Source organism: Rhynchophorus ferrugineus, unplaced genomic scaffold, assembly GCF_030347505.1.
Source record: "Rhynchophorus ferrugineus isolate W39M unplaced genomic scaffold, kcgeb_rfMv2 rfM4, whole genome shotgun sequence".
Lineage (NCBI taxonomy): Eukaryota > Metazoa > Arthropoda > Insecta > Coleoptera > Curculionidae > Rhynchophorus > Rhynchophorus ferrugineus.
Window position 1 is genome coordinate 50,774,952 of NW_027472583.1, and position 24,315 is coordinate 50,799,266.

The 24,315-nt window shown below is 34.9% G+C and overlaps 1 protein-coding gene across 2 annotated transcripts in view; it reads left to right on the top strand.

Moving 5' to 3' along the window:
- LOC143196521 (NACHT and WD repeat domain-containing protein 2) overlaps positions 1–24,315 on the top strand; it is a 35,857-nt gene that overhangs the window by 2,774 nt on the left and 8,768 nt on the right. Inside the window, exons 2-10 of one of the 2 annotated variants that reach the window (XM_076404256.1) lie at positions 3,283–3,662; positions 6,695–6,862; positions 6,922–7,436; positions 8,501–9,031; positions 14,277–14,706; positions 16,075–16,248; positions 16,304–16,491; positions 19,545–19,618; positions 23,129–23,623. In XM_076404256.1, the coding sequence (XP_076260371.1) occupies positions 3,283–3,662; positions 6,695–6,862; positions 6,922–7,436; positions 8,501–9,031; positions 14,277–14,706; positions 16,075–16,248; positions 16,304–16,491; positions 19,545–19,618; positions 23,129–23,623 (2,955 nt within the window). The remainder of the gene's footprint in view (positions 1–3,282; positions 3,663–6,694; positions 6,863–6,921; positions 7,437–8,500; positions 9,032–14,276; positions 14,707–16,074; positions 16,249–16,303; positions 16,492–19,544; positions 19,619–23,128; positions 23,624–24,315) is intronic. The other variant, XM_076404257.1, reaches the window with a different exon arrangement.

Sequence of the window (24,315 nt, forward strand, 5' to 3'; positions counted from 1 at the left end):
GCATGACAATGCTCGACCATATGTTGCAAAACCGGTGAATACAAACTTTGATTTCTCGAAAGCTTGCTCCTTCTGATTACTACTTGTTCCAACATATATCTATCGTGACCGATCAGCGTTTTACTTCTTATGAAGATGCCAAAAAATTTGTCGATTAGTGGATACTATCAAAACATACATCGTTCTTTCGAGATGGCATCCGTAAATTGTATTGATTGATGCATTAATGATTTTTTGCAATACCGTAGGTTTCACGTATTACCAGAAATTGAACAATCTCTACACAGTACTAATAGAGATTAAGCGGTGGTAGAGGTTCATAGTTCAGAGACCACGTTAAGGAATAGATCTGGTCACTATAAAAGAGATACTACAATTGAATACTGCTACTGTAAGTCGAATTCATTTATCATGTTAAAGGTATTAAAAGATTTTATTAACATACACTATTGATTTATTAAAATATAACGATTTATTATATATAAAATTAAAATAAATTATAATATATAAAAACTCAGACAAAAGCAAAAGGAATTTGTTGGTAACTCTGACAAAGAAGCTATTACAAATTTCCAACTAATGACAAAGATATTTTCCTATTTATACACTATAAGCTAGACACCTTTGTGCATTTTGAGTGGAACCTGCAAAAGAGGGACAACAAGTTTTGGCGCACCAAGAAAGATTTATTTTTTCCTGCTATATCTAGAGAAAAGATGCATACAAACAAATCTTAATAAATTGCTAATTTGACACTATCAATTTACTCATTCCGTCATCATGAATTCTATTCATACCTCAGATACCTCATTTACCTTATGTAACTCAGAAGATTATTTATCACCTTGCATATACCTTATATTGGCTTTTATGTATTATTTAATGGCTTTTATTTAATTATTTATTTACTTTTATTTTATTTGTTTGTTATTTTTATACCACACCTTTAAAACTATTAATCCATATATTCTAAAAGCTTGTGATATTGTCAATTTAACCTAAGGTGATTACCGACGTATTTTGCTAATTCTACTTGTGGAATTGAGGATCCATCAAATAGTATAATTATAAAAACTGATTTCGAACTATAAAGCCGAATTTTGCAGTTTCTGGTCCATTTGTCGGTTTTTTGAATGCTATTTGTATTTTTTCGCCCAAAATATTCCAGAACATGCTTCAGTATGAAATAAACACTAAATATGTAAGCCAAGATTTAGATTATATATCGTAGGGATGAAATATATAAACTAGACGTTTTGATTTGTCTGATTACTGATTCTATTAAACATTATTTTGTCTGTAGTATTTTGATTCTGGTCCACGCCCTTCTTTATTTATAATAACACTAATTTCGAAGGGGTAATTTACTTCATGATATGATTTCTCTCTTTTTTTTGAAGTAGCTTCTTTTTTTAACCGAATCTGCTCTATTAGATTTCGGGTTTGTTGTTCAAGATCGTCTCTATTTTTCAGTCCTCCGTTTAAACTGATTTATACCACCATTATTAATATCACCTTGTCTTACTGTGTTATTGTTTTGTTTTTTCAGTATTGCCACGCCCAATATTAACAATACTAGAGTGTAATCAAATTTTAGTTCGATTTGTTATGATACCTTTCGGTATGAGGTAAGTAAGAAGGTTTAACACCTTATTATTATTATCGGTAGGCCAGCAACTGTAATTTGTAATATTAATAGCCACTAAAATTCATATTCTTTTCCAGGTGTTTTTAGTCTTGAACCTAAAGCTGTATATATATCATTAAGTCTCGTCCAATAATAAACTTTAGGTCTAATTTTGAAAATAAATATCTCTATAATTATTGTGTCTTTTTATATTTTAGTAAGCAACATTGACGTTATATGAATATAATGAGGCTTTAATTTTGTTTAAAAGATACTACGCAATCAAATATTGCTTCAATCACACATACTCATAAATTTCTAGATTTAAAAGTGAATAATCTTTTCACTAACATACGAGGACCGTCCGATAACTACTTTTAAGAAATTTACTATCGTGTAGTGCATTCTGATAGAGCTACTGTCGACATTTCAGATGAATTGGACTCGAAGTTTTATTTTGGCGAACAAAAAGAGCAATACTGGTCGGTGATTCGATTTTGGTTTTTGGAAGGAAAATCGACCCGCGAAATCAAAGAGCGTTTAGATGCTGTGTACGGTAACTCTTCTCCTTCGATGGCAATCGTCAAACATTGGTTTAACGAGTTTCAACGTGGTCGCACTCCGGTTTCTAATGAGCCACGCCCAGGTGAGCTGGAAATGGTTACTACGGAGAAACATGACAAAAATCTGCGATCTCGTATTGGCAGATCACCGATTGAAGATCATCTCAAAAGCATCTCAAAAGACCGCGTGTTTCATATACTGTATGAAAGTTTGAGAAAGCTGTCGGCGGGATGGGTGCCGCGTTTGCTCACTCCGGAGACTACTTCATAGCAGTGTTTGACGCCATTTAAGTGCAATCCGAAGGAGTTTTGCATCGTTTTGTGACCATTGTCGAAATAGCGTAGGCTAAGTACCACTGGCACACACCAGAGACTAAGAAACAATCGAAACAGTGAACTTCATCCGGCGAACGTGCTCCAAAGAAGGCGAAGACTATCCTATCGGCCGGAAAGGTGATGACCACCGTTTTATTGAATTCACAAGGTGTGATCTACATCGACTACCTGGACAAGAATAAAACAGTTACGGAGCTGTTATTGGTAATTATTGGGCCGATTCGACGCCGCATTACAGAATAGATTGTATTTGTCGAAGAAAAAAGTACTTTTCCACCATGGCAACGCACCGGCTCATGCATCCACAATCGCCACGACCAACTTGGGCTAACAACTGCTACCCCATCCACCGTATTCTCCAGATTTAACACCGAGCGACTTTTTTCTGTTTCCGAACTTGAAAAATTTACCCGCCGAGCGGAAATTTCAGTCGAATGAGGAGATCATCGCGGCCACGGAGGCCCACTTTGCAGACCTCGAGAAACGAATCTTTAGACGGGTTAAAGAAGTTGGAGCATCGCTGAGTCAGGTGTATCGAGCTAAAAGCAAACTATGTTGAGAAATAAACTACCGCTTTACTTTTAAGTACTTATTGTACCACCCTGAATATTTTGGGTGAGTCGGTTCAACGGAGGTTTTTTCAAACATTTTCTATACACAGAAACTATTTTGAATATGCTTCTAATGTGAATTAGATTAATTAATAAGTTTTCGTTTATTGACAATAAACTGAATGCGGATTTTTTTACGTTGCAGATCAGCCAGTTACCAAGTACGGGCCTCCATTCCGTCGGAAAAACAACAAACCCTCCTGAATCACATCACCGCGCCTCATAGCGGCGTAATTCTGGAGCCCAGCACTGCCGGTCAGCAGCCGCTCCAGGCCCCTCCCCCTGTCGCCGACCTAAAGAACCCCACGTTGGCTAAAATAATGAAGACGGCGGCCTCCGATTCTATGTCGCTGTCATCGCCCGTTAGTCCGAAGGAGTTCGAACGGATAGCTGAGGACGTGCCGAAAGAGGTGGCCAGTCTCAGCGAGAACCTACAGCATCTGGTAATGGGTCGTATGGCTCATGCTAAGACGTCCTTACGGTCCAGGAAGATAGTGATTTACGTTTGTGCGGCTGATTCGCAAGGTGAAGCCACAGTATATTTAATAATTATTTAATTTATGAATACCAGTGAGGTTAAAGCATTTTCACAAAAATTGTAAACATGAAGAAAGCCAAGTTGAATTCATCCGAACGCAAGCCCATCAGCATGTTCAGTTCTCTCTCCAAACTTGCAAAACAGTCACTTACACAAGTCACATAATTCGAAACAATTCGGTTTCCGTACCAAACACTCAACCCTTGATCAAGCTGCCCGCGTCGTAGCTACTATTCATCAGGCTCTTCGTAAAGGTCACAGAGCTGAAGCCATCTTTCTAGATGTACCCAAAGTTTTGATTTATCTGATTACTGATTCTATTAAACATTATTTTGTCTGTAGTATTTTGATTCTGTTCCACATCCTTCTTTATTTGTAATAACACTAATTTCGAGGGAGTAATTTATTTCATGATCTGATTTCTCTCTTTTTGTTGGAGTAGCTTCTTTTTTAGTTAACCGAATCTGTTCTATTAGATTTCGGATTTGTTTTTCAAGATCGTTTGTATTTTTCAGTCCTCCGTTAAAACTGATTTATACCACCATTATTATCACCTTGTCTTACTGTGTTCTTGTTTTGTTTTTTCAGTATTGCCACGCCTAATATTAACAATACTAGAGTGTAATCAAATAACTCCAAACTTGCAAAACAGTCACTAACACAAGTCACATAATTCGAAACAATTCGGTTTCCGTACCAAACACTCAACCCTTCATCAAGCTGCCCGCGTCGTAGCTACCATTCATCAGGCTTTTCGTAAAGGTCGCAGAGCTGAAGCCATCTTTCTAGATGTACCCAAAGTTTTGATTTATCTGATTACTGATTCTATTAAACATTATTTTGTCTGTAGTATTTTGATTCTGTTCCACATCCTTCTTTATTTGTAATAACACTAATTTCGAGGGAGTAATTTATTTCACGATCTGATTTCTCTCTTTTTGTTGGAGTAGCTTCTTTTTTAGTTAACCGAATCTGTTCTATTAGATTTCGGATTTGTTTTTCAAGATCGTTTGTATTTTTCAATCCTCCGTTTAAACCGATTTATACCACCATTATTATCACCTTGTCTTACTGTGTTCTTGTTTTGTTTTTTCAGTATTGCCACGCCCAATATTAACAATACTAGAGTATAATCAAATAACTCCAAACTTGCAAAACAGTCACGTACACAAGTCACATAATTCGAAACAATTCGGTTTCCGTACCAAACACTCAACCCTTCATCAAGCTGCCCGCGTCGTAGCTACCATTCATCAGGCTCTTCGTAAAGGTCGCAGAGCTGGAGCCATCTTTCCAGATGTACCCAAAGTTTTGATTTATCTGATTACTGATTCTATTAAACATTATTTTGTCTGTAGTATTTTGATTCTGTTTCACATCCTTCTTTATTTGTAATAACACTAATTTCGAGGGGGTAATTTATTTCATGATCTGATTTCTCTCTTTTTGTTGGAGTAGCTTCTTTTTTAGTTAACCGAATCTGTTCTATTAGATTTCGGATTTGTTTTTCAAGATCGTTTGTATTTTTCAGTCCTCCGTTTAAACTGAGTTATACCATTATTATCACCTTGTCTTACTGTGTTCTTGTTTTGTTTTTTCAGTATTGCCACGCCCAATATTAACAATACTAGAGTGTAATCAAATAACTCCAAACTTGCAAAACAGTCACGTACACAAGTCACATAATTCGAAACAATTCGGTTTCCGTACCAAACACTCAACCCTTCATCAAGCTGCCCGCGTCGTAGCTACCATTCATCAGGCTCTTCGTAAAGGTCGCAGAGCTGGAGCCATCTTTCCAGATGTACCCAAAGTTTTGATTTATCTGATTACTGATTCTATTAAACATTATTTTGTCTGTAGTATTTTGATTCTGTTTCACATCCTTCTTTATTTGTAATAACACTAATTTCGAGGGGGTAATTTATTTCATGATCTGATTTCTCTCTTTTTGTTGGAGTAGCTTCTTTTTTAGTTAACCGAATCTGTTCTATTAGATTTCGGATTTGTTTTTCAAGATCGTTTGTATTTTTCAGTCCTCCGTTTAAACTGATTTATACCACCATTATTATCACCTTGTCTTACTGTGTTCTTGTTTTGTTTTTTCAGTATTGCCACGCCCAATATTAACAATACTAGAGTGTAATCAAATAACTCCAAACTTGCAAAACAGTCACTTACACAAGTCACATAATTCGAAACAATTCGGTTTCCATACCAAACACTCAACCCTTCATCAAGCTGCCAGCGTCGTAGCTACCATTCATCAGGCTCTTCGTAAAGGTCGCAGAGCTGAAGCCATCTTTCCAGATGTACCCAAAGTTTTCGATCCAGTGTGGCACAACAGTCTAATTTCTAAAGCCACAAAACTCAAAACTATGTTTACCGGAATCAAGTAAAGATTGGTGACTTAGTTTCATCTCGAAAGCAAATCTCTGCAGGAGTTCGACAAGGTTCTCTATACTTCCCTCTCTCTGTTAGTCCCGGTCCTCTTTAATTTGTACATCGCCGATTTCCCGCTCCCGAGGCAATCAAACACATTTTACGCAGACGACACAGTCGTAACAGACTCCAAAGCCAACTCAACCAGGCGATCGCGTGGTACAAGTTCTGGTGATTACAGATTATCCGTAACAAAACTAAGGCTATTATGTTCCATCGTTGAAGCAAGGTCCGTGCATATCGCCTTCAAATCTATAAAGTCCCTATCCCCTAGCTCCAGAAAGATTCACACCCCAGTCTCCAATTCGTCCGCAGGTTCCAATATTCAACACAAATTCAACACGTCGTCTGCAAAAGCACTACTCCGCAAAAAAAGTTAACCAAAAAATCGATTTCAAAAAGTAGATGTACTTTTCATCGCCAACAACAATACGCCGCAGAAAACTCTTCCATTGACATCAAAAGAACGGTCAACCATATGTTTTGCCTAATCAGAACACTATCTCTGTTTCAGACCGATAATTTTCCATATTATCCTCATGTGTAACTACAGTTTTATCTCTATCCATTTCTTTAGATTGCGTGGTGGAGAAAGGCGCCCTTCATAACGTGGTATATCCAGCGCTCAGGCAGCATTGCAGATCGCAGGGTTACGAGCTTCATATCGTTGACTTGCACTGGAAAACCTCATTGGAGAAGCAACAGGATCACGAATTCCCCGAACTATGTATCGGCGAGCTCACGAGTATGTTTTCAATATATCCATGGCCATCATCTCTATAACTATAATTTCGTTACGTACAGGACAAATGGAGGTGGCGTACGTTATTCCTGTATTGTTCCTGAATAACTCTTTGGGCACCCAACTGCTTCCCATCACCATCGAGACGGCCGATTTCAAGATGGCCCTGGACAGTACCGATAATCAGACGGCGCAAAGTCTACTGCGTAAGTGGTACGCGCTGGATGGCGACGCACAACCTCCCTGCTACCGTCTGAAACCCATATCCTGTCACATTCCGGGATTCAGCGAGAGTTCGCTCGAGGATCGCGAGAAGGCTTTCGAAGAATGGTCTCACGAAATCGACAAGATGTTGACCGTTCTCATAGCTGTCTTCTCCGCGGAGCTGAGGGACACTTATCTGACGACGGTGGTCGAGCAGGAGGTGCACAATACGGTGTTCATGAGTCAGGAGATGGCCAAGCGGTGTATATGGATGAACAGGGTGTATACGCCGACACCGAGGACGCCAGATAATCCAAGTCCTGGGGATGAAGAAGCCCATCGTAGATTGAACATCCTACAAAAGGACTTACGGGTAAGAAGTTGCATAAATTTGAACAAAATTATTATATCTTTCATATTGTTTTCATACTATTGAACTGATGTAACGGAAGACTGGAAGTCATTCAGTGCCAAAGCCGTGCAGTTTGCTTTTTAAAAACTAACAATATCATATGGGAAGCCGTAGAAATATTGTAGGCAACTGCGTCTATGGTATAGTAGTTAGAGCGTTCAGTTCTCAGCGTGTTCCACACGCGGAGGTCGCGGGTTCGATTCCCAACAGGGGAAACAACTTTTCGTTGTTGTTCTAATTTGGTTAGACATTTGTCAAATTACCTGATTAGGTAGCGATCCCCGGGGCCTGAAGCGTTCCTTATTTTCAATCATTGCTTCTTTATTCCTATTTTTCCTCATACGAGCTGCACCTTTATTTGACATTGTAATACTTAATAAAATAAGGGCGTAATTTATTGAGTAATCATCTACCACTAAAAAGAGAAAAATAAAATATTTTTAACAAGAAGATTGAACCGACTTCTTCTAGAAAATAAATAAGGAACTCACTAAAAATTTAAAAGATTATTTGTTAAAACCGATGTTAAGGATTCGAGCATCCCTCACGGTTTAGTTCGTATTGTTGAGTGATAAGACATAGTAAGAATTAATCAAGAAAAAACTAAAACTAAAATATTGACAGGGACTAGTAGAATAATATAGCAGAAGATTGTGTTTTAAGGAAATATTTCAATAAATACTAAAATTCGGCTTTTCGCACTTAATTTGTCAATTCCTCCTTATAGCTTCGGAATTTGGACACTGTTACAGTTTGACATTTATACGCTTGAAGCCTTTCAAAACGTTGCTTAAGGTGGAATCTGTATTTGTTTCCAAGTTAGAATACGACTAACTAATTAAAATAACATTTTACACATGTCATGTATATATTATATATTACAATCATTATTGTCTACTAGGCAGATAGTAGAATCACTAAAAGTAATAATTTTTAAAAGAATGGCATGTTTAATAAATGATCAATATTTTTTCCAGTTATGAATCTGTATAAAACATTCTAAATAATAAGCTGTTTGTTTTCAGGATCAATTAACAGAAAAACACATCGTTCGGATACAAGTAAAATACTCAGAAAGCGGCCTCAATCCCAAACTGCCCGAGTACGCGGACTACGTCGCCACCGTAACGACCCACCTCCAAAAGCACCTGAAGGACACTATCGACGGCATCATCGAAGAGCACGCCGCCAAAAACACAATACGGCCGAGTTACGGTATTGAGGCCGCATTGTTTGAGGAGCTGAATCAGCAGACGCACTTCTGCCAGAAGGCGGCGCAGTGCAGCATCAATCGCGAGAAGACCATCGAGGACTTGCAGCAGTACTTGGGAGGAAACGCCACGACGCCTTTGGTGCTGGTAGGACCGCACGGTTGCGGGAAAACCACCCTCCTGGCGAGGATCGCCGCTCATTGTCCCGGGAGGTTACCGGAAGCCTTCCTGGTGTTGAGATTCGTCGGGATCAGTGCCCAGTCCAATACGATCGAACAATTACTGAGATCTATAACTGATCAGTGTTCAATTTTAGCATACGGACACAAATGTCACTGTAACCATGTAAGTAACACTGTTATGTAACAATATTATATAAATTGTTTAAGACATTTTGTTTTACCTGAATTCTAAATATTATCATAACGGTAAGAACGTAAGTTTATTGAACAGGCAGCACTGCCGTTCGAATCCATTCCATCCAGGTCCGATCATCAGACCGATTTCTTTTAAATATCATGTATTGTAATATATAGTCTATTCAAAGTTTTTTTGTACATACGTCATCAAGATGTTTCATGTATTGCCTGTCGCAATTTGTAAAATTCGCAATTTGTTTTAGAATCCGACAATATTTTTCTTCTCATTTTAAGTCGCAATATTGCCGTATCAACTCTGAGTTTGAGTTTAGTCTGGCTTTGACATTCAACAACATTCTAATATAAATAAAATAATAAAACAAAAATACTGTTATCAAATATAATTAGCATTATAATAGATCTAATGCATATATTATTGAAGGATTTAAAACTACAATTAAGTACACAGTGTTTGATTATATTTACATTAAACTTTTTTCCATACCGCCTATGAGTTAGAGTTCTAGGCGCGTTTGTATTTGCATCCCCTGGAAGCCTAATCCACCTAATTAACAATTGTAAATCGAAGTAATATATTTCACTTTCAGGACAGTGTTTCCTTGGAAAAACATTTTAATATCACTGTATTTCTCTTTCGTTTGTTCTGTTAATACCTGTATACATCTTTCTTCATAAAACTACATTTAATCACTTAATGCATTTGCCATATATGCAAAATAGTTACTATTCTTTCCCTGCTATATACATTTTAACCAAATGCTCATGTATATTCTGAACAATTACACACATATCTGTGCACATAAATCTTTTACACTCTACAATAAGATTTCCTACAGTTATCATATATTAATTATATACTCACCTTTACTTGTTTCCATTCTCATCACCCTGTCTTAGAAATTGGCAGCACTGAATCATATCATATTCGGAAAGTTTCATTCAGGTGAATAAGTAAGCTGTTAATTTCCAGTTTATCTAACATTTGTTCACAATTCCATTTGTCAATTTCTTCATCAATGTGTCTAAATGAGTTCATCAAAACCGAAGGTGCTATTAACCATTCCTGTTTCCAAGTACAATATATCTGCAATGAATTATTAATAAATGTTATGACTAATAAAACCTAATCAATTGTTATTCCAACATTTACATTTTTCCATCAATTTTTGTTGTCATAACACTATTTTTATTATCATCTTGCCATGAGTGACCCTTGGGTATTGATCCCATTCTGAAATATCAATGTCTCATCTAAACACATAAATTGAAATAATAAGTCACCCTTCATTTTATTGTATGCTATATTTAATCCCTGTTAGAGCTAATATCAAGCTGATATGATCTTGATTTGTCATCCGTTTCGTATGAAGACGGTTTTTTTAATATTCATTGCAGCTGCAACTAGTTCGGTTAGTTACGCTATTACGTTCGTTACTTTTTTTAATTAGAATAAAATAAGAAGGAAAATATTGTCTGATTCTAAAACGAATTTGCAAAGTACGGCAGGCAATACATTAAATAGCTTGATGACGCATGGACAAAAAACTTTGGATAAATATATATATATATATATATATATATATATATATATAGAATTGAGAAGTAATATAAAATAGATAGCTTAAACACCTACATTGCTTCTATAAAAATTAGTTTCACTGTCTTGCTTAAGAAAATTAAGAAATTTAAGCTTAACTTGCACTAGGCCAGAACAAAAAAAAACCAACAGCGAGACTTGAACTCCACTAAGAATGTTTTTCAAAGCATAGAAATTTTCTACTTCAAATGGTTCATGGTTAGAAAACTTTGAGGACTTCCATTCTACCCTTTTTATCGGAACTTTACTAAATTATGCCAAGGAATACTTGAAGTAACTACAACACGACAGTAATTACAACGTGAACCTGTCTTATTTTCTTAATAATCTGTTTTAACTATTTAAAAGTGATAATCAGTAACATCAAACGTCGCAGACAGCCAAATAAGTTCGCATTATAGTAGATAAATCCAGTTAAAGCGTCTAAATAACTTGTAGATGAGCTAAGAGTTGATGGATTACTAGAATAGAAAAAATGAGTCCCGCACGAATGAATTAAAAAACTATGATAAATTAATTTAGAAGCAGAAAATGAATAATATAAATATACAATATTTAGTCAAGGAAGCAAGAGTTCTCTGTTAATATTATATGTTAACCAGCAATGAAAAGTGATATACTATAATATACTATGATACTGTATAAAGCTACATAAAATACACAAAATATTCGCACACCAAAGTATAGACATAGACAAGCTAAAATCAAATACAAATACAATATAATTAAGATCACAAGAATAGTAATACATAATAAATCGAAAATACCAATTTTAGTAATTTAGTAAATTGATAAATATTATAGATATATTGTCATATCGCTACGCTTGATGATTCGGTGATTTTTATATGCATATTTCGATAACTCAGGTAATCAATCCCATTTAATCGATAAATTATATTTAATCAGCACTTGAGCGGAATATTAACATAGGAATCGAAACTCGACAAACAATTGAATGCCCGCTGGAAAGCTGTGCGACTGTGTTGACAACTTCTCGAAAACCTTTTGATCGATTAATTTGTGCTGTTATTCATAATGCATGAGGTTGAGTTTTCCCTGTTTTTTTTTCCAACGGTAGTGTAATATATTCATTACACATTTCTAAATTCTAAATGGTTGTGTGCTACAACATGAAATTAAAATTTGTTAATACAGACACAAAAATATTTACAAAATATCTACTATGTTTATTGAGTTGTGATAATTTATAGCAAACTAAAGATGTTTGAATTTTCTGCGCAGTAACTGTAAATGTATCATTGCTGCCATCAACTACCATCTATAATAGACTACTGCAAGATTTTCAGCAAGCTGAATCATTTAGTTCATGTTTAACAAACATTGACAACCCCTCGAATTTTAACAAAAATAGGAAAAGGTCAAATTCCAGTGCTGATTAATCATTATTTTTTGTACAAAAACACCTCCGACACTAAGGAAAACCTTGATAAATACTATGAGAACTCCATGCACCATGAATTTTAATTTGTAATTTGTTATCATTATAGCAAAAATCCACAAAGTGGCTCCAGATTTAGCCCCCTGCGACTATTTACTATTTCCAAACTTAAGGAAACGGCTGACTTGACTTGACCTATTGGGAGGGTTTTAAAAACCTATTATTTGGAAAGAATAAAAAAAATTTATTGAGTTAAAAGAGATTATGTTGAAAAATAAAATGTTTTTTCTTGAAAAAAAATCACTGACTTAGAAGTAAAACATGGAGGTCAACGTAAGCAGCCAAACAGCATTTTAAATAGCAGCCAACTTATACCAAAAAACATTACGAATAGAAAGCCAATAACTGGGAATAACAATGACCATACAGGAAACAAGAATAATTAGTTGAGAGTTGGAAATACAAGGAACACAAGGAGAAAACCAAAAACTAGAAATCAAAAATTATAATTTTATAAGTTTAAATATTAAAAAATCTGGGCATCTCGGAAATTAATAAGAAGGAATGGAAATAATTAAAGTATAAAAACAAATAAAGCCCTCTACGCAAACAGAGAATCTGAAGCATATCTCTAAAACTAATATGCAGCATGATGCAAAAAATTAACAATGAGAAAACCAGTCGAAGTCGAAAAACCAATATAACAAAAGAACCATACTATGGCAGTATTCTATATATAATATAGAAAAAATTAAAAATACATAAAAAGAAAAAGGAAAATAAAAATTGAGATAATTAATCGAAGTAACCCACAATTTGTTGGATATAAGCGTAGCAAAGATGGTATAAGAATACTTTTTATAATTACTTTTTATAACTATTTAAACTTATTAAACTTCTTCATTCATTTTATTTATTTATTTTAAACGTTAAGCATTATGAAATGTCTTGTTTGTTGTCTTGTTGTATTGACATTCCTCAGAACCTCTTGGTTCTCTAGCCTCTTAGTTTTCATTAATATTTCTTGGTTTGTGTTGGTATTACCCTTAAATTCTACGTTTTTCCAATAATTTTTTTTCCTTTTTGGAAACCTAAAATATAAACTACGTATTGGAAATCCTGTATTTTTTATATAATCAAATATAATAATTATTGTAAATATTTTCAATAAAAAACTAATAAACTGAAGAAATCGCATTGTACTAAAATAAGAGTTTATAAAAGATGAATATTCATGAATTAAGCAAATATATAACACATACATTATCCGTAGAAGATATCTTTTGGCTATATAATTCCAACCAACCAACTATAAAATCAAACCAACCAAGCTCTACCGAATCATAATCACAAGGATCTATTTCTGGTGATTACTTTGGCTGCTGCAGAACTTCCGAACTACAACAGGGTATCCTTCACAAATCTTGCAACATGCGACCGAGAGTTGTCATGCGGAAGCATTACTTTCCTCTGTAATTTAATATTGCTGGTCTTATTTGCAATGATACGTAGTTCAAATTGTTCTAGATGCAGATGTCTAGCATCTGCAACGACATCTTCATTCGGTTTTAGCAGCTCGTAAAACACTACGCCTTGCTGATCGCAACATATGCACAACAATACTTGAATATTCCGCTTCGGTAACGATATGGATGACATTCCTCAACTGACACATACCTTTTTGCTGTTGGGATTGTCGTAGTAGACTCATTTTTCATGGCTAGTTGGAATATGCCACAGAAAACTTTCTTTGTTGTTTAAATCATGAATGTTGTGTGGTGGCCATTTTCTCTTCTTTTCCGTCGCATACAAACGCATACAAAGTCCTACAATTTATTCTCTGCGAACTGCTTTGATCCTTCGGTCAGTTCAGTCATTGAATCCTTCAAATCATTAAAACCAAAACCGACAATTGTGATATGCCGAAGCAGCATCACTATAAATTTCTTAAAGCATTTGATGGGCTTCGGCAGCAGATTTCTCCAGTTCAAACAACAATAGCAATGAAGTCAAAAATACAGTTCTAAGCATTCCATGATTAGCATCTGCATCGTATTCACTCGTTTTTACCTACAAACTTCGCATTTTCATCGATAGATAGCGCGGATCAAAATACGTGCACACGCCTAATAAGTAATTATAAATAATTAATTATACAATATCTATATAATTATACAATGGATTATAAATTTATTTTTAATTATGTTGTAGACTATAGAAGATTATCGGAAGGTCCTGCTCAATCTTCTGACAGTGAATAGCGTCCAGCGCCCTCTGATCATCATCGTTGACGGTTTAGACCAAGTACGAGAATACAGCTCAACCACCCTCGAATGGATCCCAACCAAATTACCCGACAACATCAAACTAGTCGTTTCTGTGGTGGAAAACAGTCGGATGCACCAAGAACTGAAACAGAAACTCGGCGATGCCTGTTTCACGACGATGCCTCCTCTAGGTCAGTCGGAGGCGAAGAACATCCTCATGTCCAGCGTGATGCAATACAACCACAGCGTCAGTTCGCAGATTCAGGACTGCGTCCTGAAATCCGTTCAAGAATGTACCGTCCCTTTGTATTCGAAGGTGTTGGCGTGGCAGACATCTTGGTGGGCGGACAAAAACCGCGAAATGAAACCAAAAGGTATATAGTCTTCACGCACGTCAATTTATGACGTCAGCACGTCAACGTGGCCGATTAACTTAACAAAATTTTAGATTACAACGTTTATCGGTTTGTAATTCTAATTATTATCAGTAATATTTTGAAGAATTTTGTAGACATTTGACAACGGTGTCAGACCTTTTGTCTCCTTTTAATATAGGTAAAATGAGGGGGAAAATCCGTTTTTACAATTTTTGCACTTGGCAATATATTACAATAAAGTATTATAAGAGGGTTAGCTTAATACATATAATTCTAGAATAATTTAGTGTGGTCTTAGCAGAGAAAGCGGTGTGATCGCTATTTCGCTGCATTTTATTGGTTAGTTTAAATTATTATTACATTAATTTGTAAAGAACATATTGTTATTTGGGCATTTTATTGGTTCAGGATCTTATTCGGTATCACGTGACTAATATTTGACGTCACATTTTACTGGCCAATGCAATTTAAAATAAAACTCGTGTATAATTCCAGATAAAATTTATAAAGCAACATTTTATAAATATATAAAGTATAAAATATAACCTTTAGCCTTTTGCATATTTCTTTAGTGCTGTCAATCTGAATAGGATATATTAATGGCCCTATCTATTTGTTCATTTATACTAAAAAGCAGACTAAATATGTACCTGTATCAACATAAAAATGTATTGAGGCAAGTTATAATTATTTTAAAACATGTATTATGAAAATTGTGAACTGGAAAATTAGTATGGTCAAAATGGAGGAAACATAACAAAATGAATATTTTAAAGATCAGCAACAAAAAATGTAAAAATTACTGTTGTGCTTTCATTATGGTAAAATCGAGGAGTTAAATCAATGAAACGATTTTAACGATATTATATTTATTAACGATATAATAAAATAATCATGAGATACTTATTGTCTATTAAATCAATCTCAACTTGTTAATATAACTGCATAACTGAATGTAAACAAAAAAAGCTTTTAGTTTCTTGTTTTAACATACTTGTTTAAGGAATAAATATTTCTGACTCCATGCTGATCTAAAAAGAAACCCACCCATGTTATCTTAACCAAAATAGATTTCTTTAAGTAAATGAACCCCTTCAAAATAAAGTTTTTAATTGATGGCACTTTACAAACATCTTTTTAAAGGACAACAAAATTTGGATGATACTGAATGGCTTTATACTAAAATTTTTCATGTAATGTAATTATATTTACCTCCAATGTACAAATACAAATACTTATTTAAGTTAATCCTGTATATTATGATATATTCGACACCACCCAGGACGTGCACTGGCTATTTTATTGGAAGAACTATGTCATTCATTATTTGTAATCATCTTTAACAACCATTCTTTGGCTTTGCAGGCAGCCTAACGCAACAGCTCGATTTCCTACTGGAAGAACTAGAAAGTATTGTAGGAACGGCCCAAGTCCAACGTGCCCTAGCCTTGATTTCTTGCAGCAAACACGGAGTGACCGATTCCGAGATGTTAGACCTCCTGGCAATGGACGATACGTTCCGTAGCACGTCCACCTACGGTAAGGACCAAAAATTATGAGTTCATATCGAAATCAACGAGACTTTCTGCTCCAGTGACTTGGGCGCCGGCCTGTCTGGCTTGGCCTAGGCTGGTTAAGCACCTGGCTCCATTCTTGATGTGGTCGCAAACCGGCGGTGTTCTGGGAGTACAGTGGAAGGACGATCTACTGCGAAAAGCTGTTGCTCAAAGATTTAACGGTTTTACTAAGTGGGCTCATCAATCTCTCTTCGATTATTATGATGTAAGTATATCAACTACAATGGTTCAGTTCTATCAGTTCTATACAATCTACTATCTGTGTTGTTCTTAAACAAATATTTCAGAGTTCTTAAACATTAATAACCTGATTTGGTCTTCATTATTGTATTGACTCTACTACACAAGTTTACCGGTTTTGGATCCGAGCAAATGAGAACGATTCTTTACGTTATTCGATGTTCTGAACTTAAATCTTCCGTTTGTCAAGATTGGTCCCAGTTCTCGTGTTCATGCATGGTGGCTACTGCATTAAACATCATTTAGAACTTGTTTTTGTGCTGTGATTGTGTGTTGTGATTGTGATTGTGTGACTCAAAGTGTTTTTGTTACGTTTGTAGATGTTATGTGCTCGATAAACGTAGAAAAATCATGACAAATATACTCAAAGACGAATACTTGCAGTACCTTGGTTTTACTGTAGAAAACCATGAGTTTGATTGAGCAATGATTGACAAGCCATGAGTACCAAAATTACTATATAACGAGTGCAGGACAAAACTATACAAATGGTTACTTGGTGAAAATGTATACTTTTCATTTTCTGTATCAAAGTTATGAAGAGATCAGAAAAATCATGTATATGACTCTTTTTCTCGACGATCTCTTAGATATAAATGCAAAAAATAGCACTATAAATATTCTGAAGTATCATCAGTGTCGAAGCCAGTTCCACGTATGGACAGTGATCTATCAAAATGTTATAAAAAATGAACTTTGTATTCATCACCATGAAAGTATGAGCAATGTATTCATGAGCAATGAAAGCTCATGAAAGTTTATTGTCATGGAAGAAAAAAATTTAATTTCGTAAAGTGAATTGAGTAATTTGTGAGGTTTAATACCTGATGACCTGCAGCAGCATGGACATCATTTAAAAGTGTGTTCACAACTTTCTCGGTAACTATAAATCACCGGATTACAAGCACGCAATTGAAAGACGATAGCAAGGATTTTGGGACGAAGGCATAAGGAGCACACAGATCCCAAGCAATTTGAAAGGCTTTGTTCAACCTCTGTTCGGTATTGGTAGTGTTCAGTTTTAAAATACAGGCTGCTGATTTGGTTTCAGCCCTCCCAATTAATCTTATAAATAGCTTTTGGTTGCTCAGGTCCAAAACTAAGTATACTAGTGCTATTATCATATTTTATCAGTTACCCTGCGCAGTCGCCATTTCAATTAATTATATATTAGAATTTTCTTTTTTATATTTTATTTTTTATATTACGCACAAAACTCTAAAAATAAGGAAGGAACTTTAACAAAACAGCGTTTTTGTACCCTTTTGATTCTAAAATTCCAATAAAAAGGAAAATTTAAAGAGCTGTTTTTTAGAGTTGTTTTAATTTTAAACAATTTAATGAAGACATTAAAGAGAATTTAAAAAGAATAAAAATTGAGTTCTGTCAGAGAAACAATAATAGTATATTTCTTTATTTTATTTTTAAAAATTCCCAAAACCTGGGAAGTCACCAAACGAAATAAAATCCTATAGATCACTGCTGCCAGTAATATCTAAGGTTTTGAAAAACTCCTGTTCAAAAGAATAAAACCGATCATAGAGAGAAAAAACCAAATACCAACACACCAGTTTGGGTTTATTAACAAACACTCAACAAGTGAATTTTATGATGTTCTTGAAAAAGCTTACGAAAGTCAAAAAGTATGCTCAGCTATATTCTTAGATGTAGCACAAGCTTTCGATAAGGTTTGACATGAAGGCCTTGTTCATGAACTACAGAAAATGCTACCAAAACAATACACCGAACAATTAAAATCATACATTACAACCAGAATGTTTAGAGTCAAGCAAGAAGAAGCTTACTCTACAATAAAAGAAGCTAAAGCAGGTGTACCACAGGGGACCAATGCTTTATCTGCTTTACACTTGTGATATACCACAAATGGAAAATATCACGGTGGCTACATTTGCTGATGATACTGCGATTATAGCTGTCGGAGACAATAGCGAAGAAACCTCACGAAAAATTACAACAGGCAAGTGCCAATATAAATAATAGGACACAAGCTTGGAAATAAGAATTAATGAAACTAAATCTGTACATGAACAGTTCACCTATAAACAGACCGTACAAGCGCCAATATCACTTAATAACACTATCATTCCATATAGCAACAACGCTAAATATCTCGGAATGAATCTCGATGCAAAACTTCGCTGGAAGGAACATATAAAGAAGAAAAGAAAAGAACTGGATTTGAAATATAGGAAAATGTACTGGCTAATTGGAAGAAAATCACAATTATCAGTACATAATAAATTGCTATTATATAAGCAAATATTGAAACCTATATGGACATACGGAGTTCAATTATGGGGATGTTCTGCAAAGAGTAACATTAATAAAATACAAATTTTTCAGAACAAAGTCCTGAAAGGTATTGTGGGTGCACCCAAATGCTATAGGACTGATTACCTACATCGAGACTATCCACAGTCAGTCATAAAATCAAGAGAATTGCAAGGGGGCATGAGGAAAGACTCCATTCTCATACTAATATTGAAATATTGCAACTTTTGGATACCACCAGAACAGGACACAGACTCAAAAGAATCAAACCATCTGATTTTGTCTAATGTTGTGTAGTGAGGTGCATATATCAAAAATTTAGCAGTGACATGTATCAACATTATTTCACCAAAGACTGAGTTAGGGCTGATCGGCCGAAGATTTAAGTTAGCTTAAAGACAAATTGTAGGTTAGACGGAAACGACTAGTAACAATGTATTAATTAAATAATAATTTAAAAAAAAAATTTAAATGAATAAAATAAATATTGAAATATCAAATTATAAAATGATTATATTATGTTTTTGAAAAAATAAAGATTAATGTATTTCATATTATATCTCTATAGGGTTTCTACAGTAAATTTACGTTTTTTAGTACAATTTTACAGTGAAGCGTGGCTCTATTTAGCTAATATTTTTACAAATTTATTATGTTTTATTCAGATATCAATTAATTTTATATGAAATACACCAACTAACGCTACTCTTATTAACATTTTTTTAGGGCAAATGGTCTCAAAGTGCCCCAACGCAGCTGCAGGCTCGAGTGGTGAACCAAAGCAACAACCTCGGAAAATGGTACGGGTTTAAGTTTCCCATCAGTTTGTACATAGTTTTTCGGTTCAGTTTTCTTTTTCCTGTTAATTTTGCATGTACATACAGACTGAATAAAGCTTCTATTGCTGACTATTTAATTTTTTTTGGGTTTCGTTTGTATTTACGTTCACACTTGTGTTTTATTTGTTCTTGGTTTTGTGAAACTTTGTCCCCACATTGAACCCGATTTGTGATTTTAGTTTTCCATCTGTGTGTATGAGTACAGTCGTGTGTGTTATTGATACGGGGGTAGTTACAAATCGAGATCCAGGTCCTAGTACTTTTGTAACAATAAGTACAAAAAAGCTATTTTTATATCATACTATAATAGAAAATAGTAAGAGGTGATAAAAAAAAGAGAACACTAATTAAAAATAATAGAACGTTGTTCGTTTACCATCTTATTGAAGTATAGACTATATCTGTTGAAGAAGAAGAATTATTGAATAAAATGTTGAAGAAGAAGAACTGTTGAATTATTGAAATGAATAACACTATTTGCTGACCTTAGTGAAGTAGTGGTAAGCTAAGCTTTTAGCTTATAAATAGCATTAGCAACACCATAGCCTAAGTAGATTCAAGCCAAAAAAAGGATCGAGGATTAATTAATCAAATCACGTTAAAAAAAACAAAGTTGCTGTTTTGATTTGGAGTTACTTTATGTGGTTACTCAGTAAATATTCCCAATATGAACATGCAAACAACACTACGCCAGCTGTAATAGTCTTTTCGTAAATTATATGTTCAGTAAAAGATCAGATAAAGAAAAACCGTGAAGTAAAATCTGATTTTAAAAATTATTTATTACGAGACATCAAGAAATACATTAAAGTACTAAATTTTATTCATACATCCACCCATCTTTATTTAGATGAACCAGATCTTTCCAATCTTCCACAACTGGATGAAATAGAATAGTACTTGATGTGAGTGATTCTTATCCAATAACAAAACGTATTAGGTGTTTGCATATATTTTGAGCAGCGATTATTATTGGTGAAAATGCAAAATATCAGTACAAACAACAATTAAATAACCTAAACTAACTGTTAAATTCAATGGTTTTAACATTTCCCTACATAAAAATAACAGTTTTTCATTTAGTAGAGTGTAATGATGGAACTCTCACAACTGCATTTTTGACATTAATTGCTTTGCTCTGTATAAAATGCTCCGTAATATCTCAACTATTAGTTTTGATTTCAACCATTTAAAAGTAGTGTTTTTGATGAAAACGAAAATATTGATAACGATTACAATGACAACGAATAAGCAGAGGGGCCAGAAAAAGTTTGAACCAGCCGTTTCAGCCGTTTCCAAGTGTTTACGTATAATGGCAAATATCCAAAATAATGGATAATGGCTCCAGTTTCAATATCAGGATTCCATTGCTTATTAGGAATAAAAAAGAAGAGATTTCAGTAGCATATTGTGACTTGCGTTAGAAAGTGTATCTATAACAAAAATTCTGAGATAAAAAATCGTGTGTTGGCCCAGGAGAGCCAATCACATCAACACCGAAGCGGAATATTCATGCCCTAGGCTTTCCTCTTCATATGGAAGGATCGGCATGGTGTAGTGGATTATGATCTGCTAAAATCAAATAAAATTATTATTGTAGACGTCTGCCAACGTCAATTGAACAAATTGAAGGGTTTGCTGTTGCAAAAAAGGTCCAGCAACAGCAATTAGCAGACGCAAAACCATCCAACGATGACAAAAATAGCGTTGTAAATGTTATAAGGTTGTAGCTCGAAGTCTCACCCAGTGTACCGGCCAAATAGAGCGCCTTCTGGTCACTACTTATTCAAATCATTGTAGTAGAGCTTGACTGACACACGGTTTCGAAAATATTTTGTTTAATATATATTATGCTAATTTTTCTCAATAAATGCTCTTTTTAAATGAAAAAATTATCGGAATATATGGAAGCACATGATATATTATTCCACAGATCCTGCTTTACATATTTATTTAATATAGGAACATATTAATTAACAAATATGTTCAGCCAAATAACAGGTCAATTGAAAAGTCCCCGGCCTACCATAGTTAAACACATTTTTTGGCAAAATTAGTTTTAATTAAAATATACTTCCCTTCAATGGTGATCTTGAGAATGCGGTGGATGAGGAAACTATTCGAAGCCCAATTCATGGATTCTTGTCATCCTTTTCACTGATTCGGTGCATTGTCTTGGTGAAGCAGCACTTTCTTTTTCTTCAAATGCGGCAGTTTTTCGGCGATTTCATCGTTCAAATGGTCCAATAACGCTATGTATCGCTATATAGTCGCTGTTGATGGTCCTTCCTTTTTCAAGGTAGCTAATGAAAATTATTCCATGCGCATCCCATCCAATACAAACGCCATAATCTTGCCAACCGACTGTTGCGTTTTCCCACGCTTTGTAGCGGGTTCATCGTGTGCAGTCTACTCGGATGACTGTCGATTGGACTTCGGATGAAATGATGGAGCCATGTTTCATACATTGTCATATATCGATGGAAAAAATCGGGTTTATTACGCTTCATCATCTTCAAACACTGCTTCGAATCATCAACTCGTTGTTTTTGATCAAAAGTGAGCTCGCACGGCATCCACTTTGCACAAAGCTTTCTCATACCCAAATATTCCTGAATGATATGATGCACACGTTCAGTTGATATCTTTAGAGTGTCTACTATTTCATTCAATTTCAATTTACGGTCATTCAAAATCATTTTGTGGATTGTTTTAATGTTTTCATCGGTAACAACCTCTTTTGGTCCACTGCGTTCACCGTCTTCAGTATTCATTTCACCACGTCTAAACTTAGTATACCAATCCTTGATTCTTGATTTTCCTGGGGTAGTATCCGGAAACTCGGTATCAAACCAAATTTTTGCTTCAATTGTGTTTTTTTCCCTTTACAAATCAATATTTTATGAACACGCGAAATTACTTTTTATCCATTGTTTCATAATAAGAAAACTTTGCTTTACTCAAAATGCTATAATTCACAAACTAATGATCCAACAGCTGTCAAATTTATACACGCATCTTTTGAGGGTTAGGGCTAACTAAAAAACATATGGATTTAATTCTAGTAGTGCCATCTATGTGTCAGGATAGGGACTTCAATTCAATTGACCTGTTATTCAAAAAGCAGGATAACTTACTAGAGCAAGAATAACATATGAAATGATGATATTTCAACTCCATCAAAAATCAAGAATACTTAGATATAAAAAGGCTTTATGTTAAAGATTTATAGAAATATTTGGGGTGTTTTACGTAAAATTGTTTTGTTACAAACAATGCTCGACATATTTATTTTATAATATGATCATCAGTCTCTATAGAGATTTATTTGCAATCTGTTTTACATTATCCCTTTAAATTATTATCTATACTCAACTACCCCCACAAACACATTGTTTTTGTTCCGTCCAATGTCTCGGTAAGTAGAAGGCAGGAACTTTAGCATTTTTCATCAATAAGAACTGTTTCCAGTTACAACCGACGAAAACTGGACGAGTTGCCCTTCCACTATCACCATCTCCACCACGACTTAGCATACTCTCAATATCTCAACGATGTCTCCTGGATATACGACAAGCTGTGCGGGTCCAGCGTCTTCCAGCTACTTGAAGACATCCACATGATAGGAGAGAAAATTAACCAGTCGACAGCGTTGCTTAAAGATTTCCTAGAGCGCCACGCCAGCTTGCTAAACTATGACGGTCGCCAATTCTACTCGTATATCTATGGATACTTGAAAGACAGAGGTTCGGAAGGTGTGCTGAAGATCGCTTTCGAAAAATGCGCGAGTCCACCGGTGCGATCTTTGATGCCGGTCAATGTGGACGCTCTTAGAGCTGATGTGGACGCTGACGAAACCCTGCCCAAGAAAATGTTCGACTTGTTGGTGAGAATACCGAACTCGAATCGATACATAGTTACGGTCTCGACGGAACAAGAACGAATATGCGTCTGGGATATTGTAAAGTAAGTTCTACAATATATTATTAGTAATAGTAGTAATACCATTAGTAATACCAAAAACAATTTATAAAAATACATTTATATATCAATTTAATGTCTTTATTAATTTATAAATATTTCACTCGCACTCGCATAAGCACTCACTATAAACATCCAATAAAAATTTAATGCAAAAGTGCCAAAACGAAAATGGTGTCATTCAACCGATTAGATTTTACCTCTCGATAGCTCGTAAATGGCAACGTCGCAAAATGAGGCGGAAACTGCCGATGTTTAGCGAATATCGGCTGTGCGTCTATATGAAATGTATAAAAGGATGTCTTACATTCCTCAAAAAGCTGCATGTGCCTAACTTTTTCATGCATACTTTCCAGACAGACAATTTTCTCTAAAATAAGTTTATTAAATTATGTTTATATCGATAAAATAGTTTGTGTACTTCTTATACATTTCGTATATTTGGTCTCGAATAGAGCCAATATCAAGATGGTCAAGATTCGTCACCCACTTTGTATCTAGACGGGTTTTCTTGGGTGAATCTTACATATTATTTTTCATTTTGTAAGTTATTTTATTCACACTAATATTTAGCGCGACAACAACCCGTTAAAAGACATTTTTGATATAAGTGTAGGGACTTATTATTAGTATCATCAATAATTACCTCTCTAACGGATTATTGTGGCTGTATAATT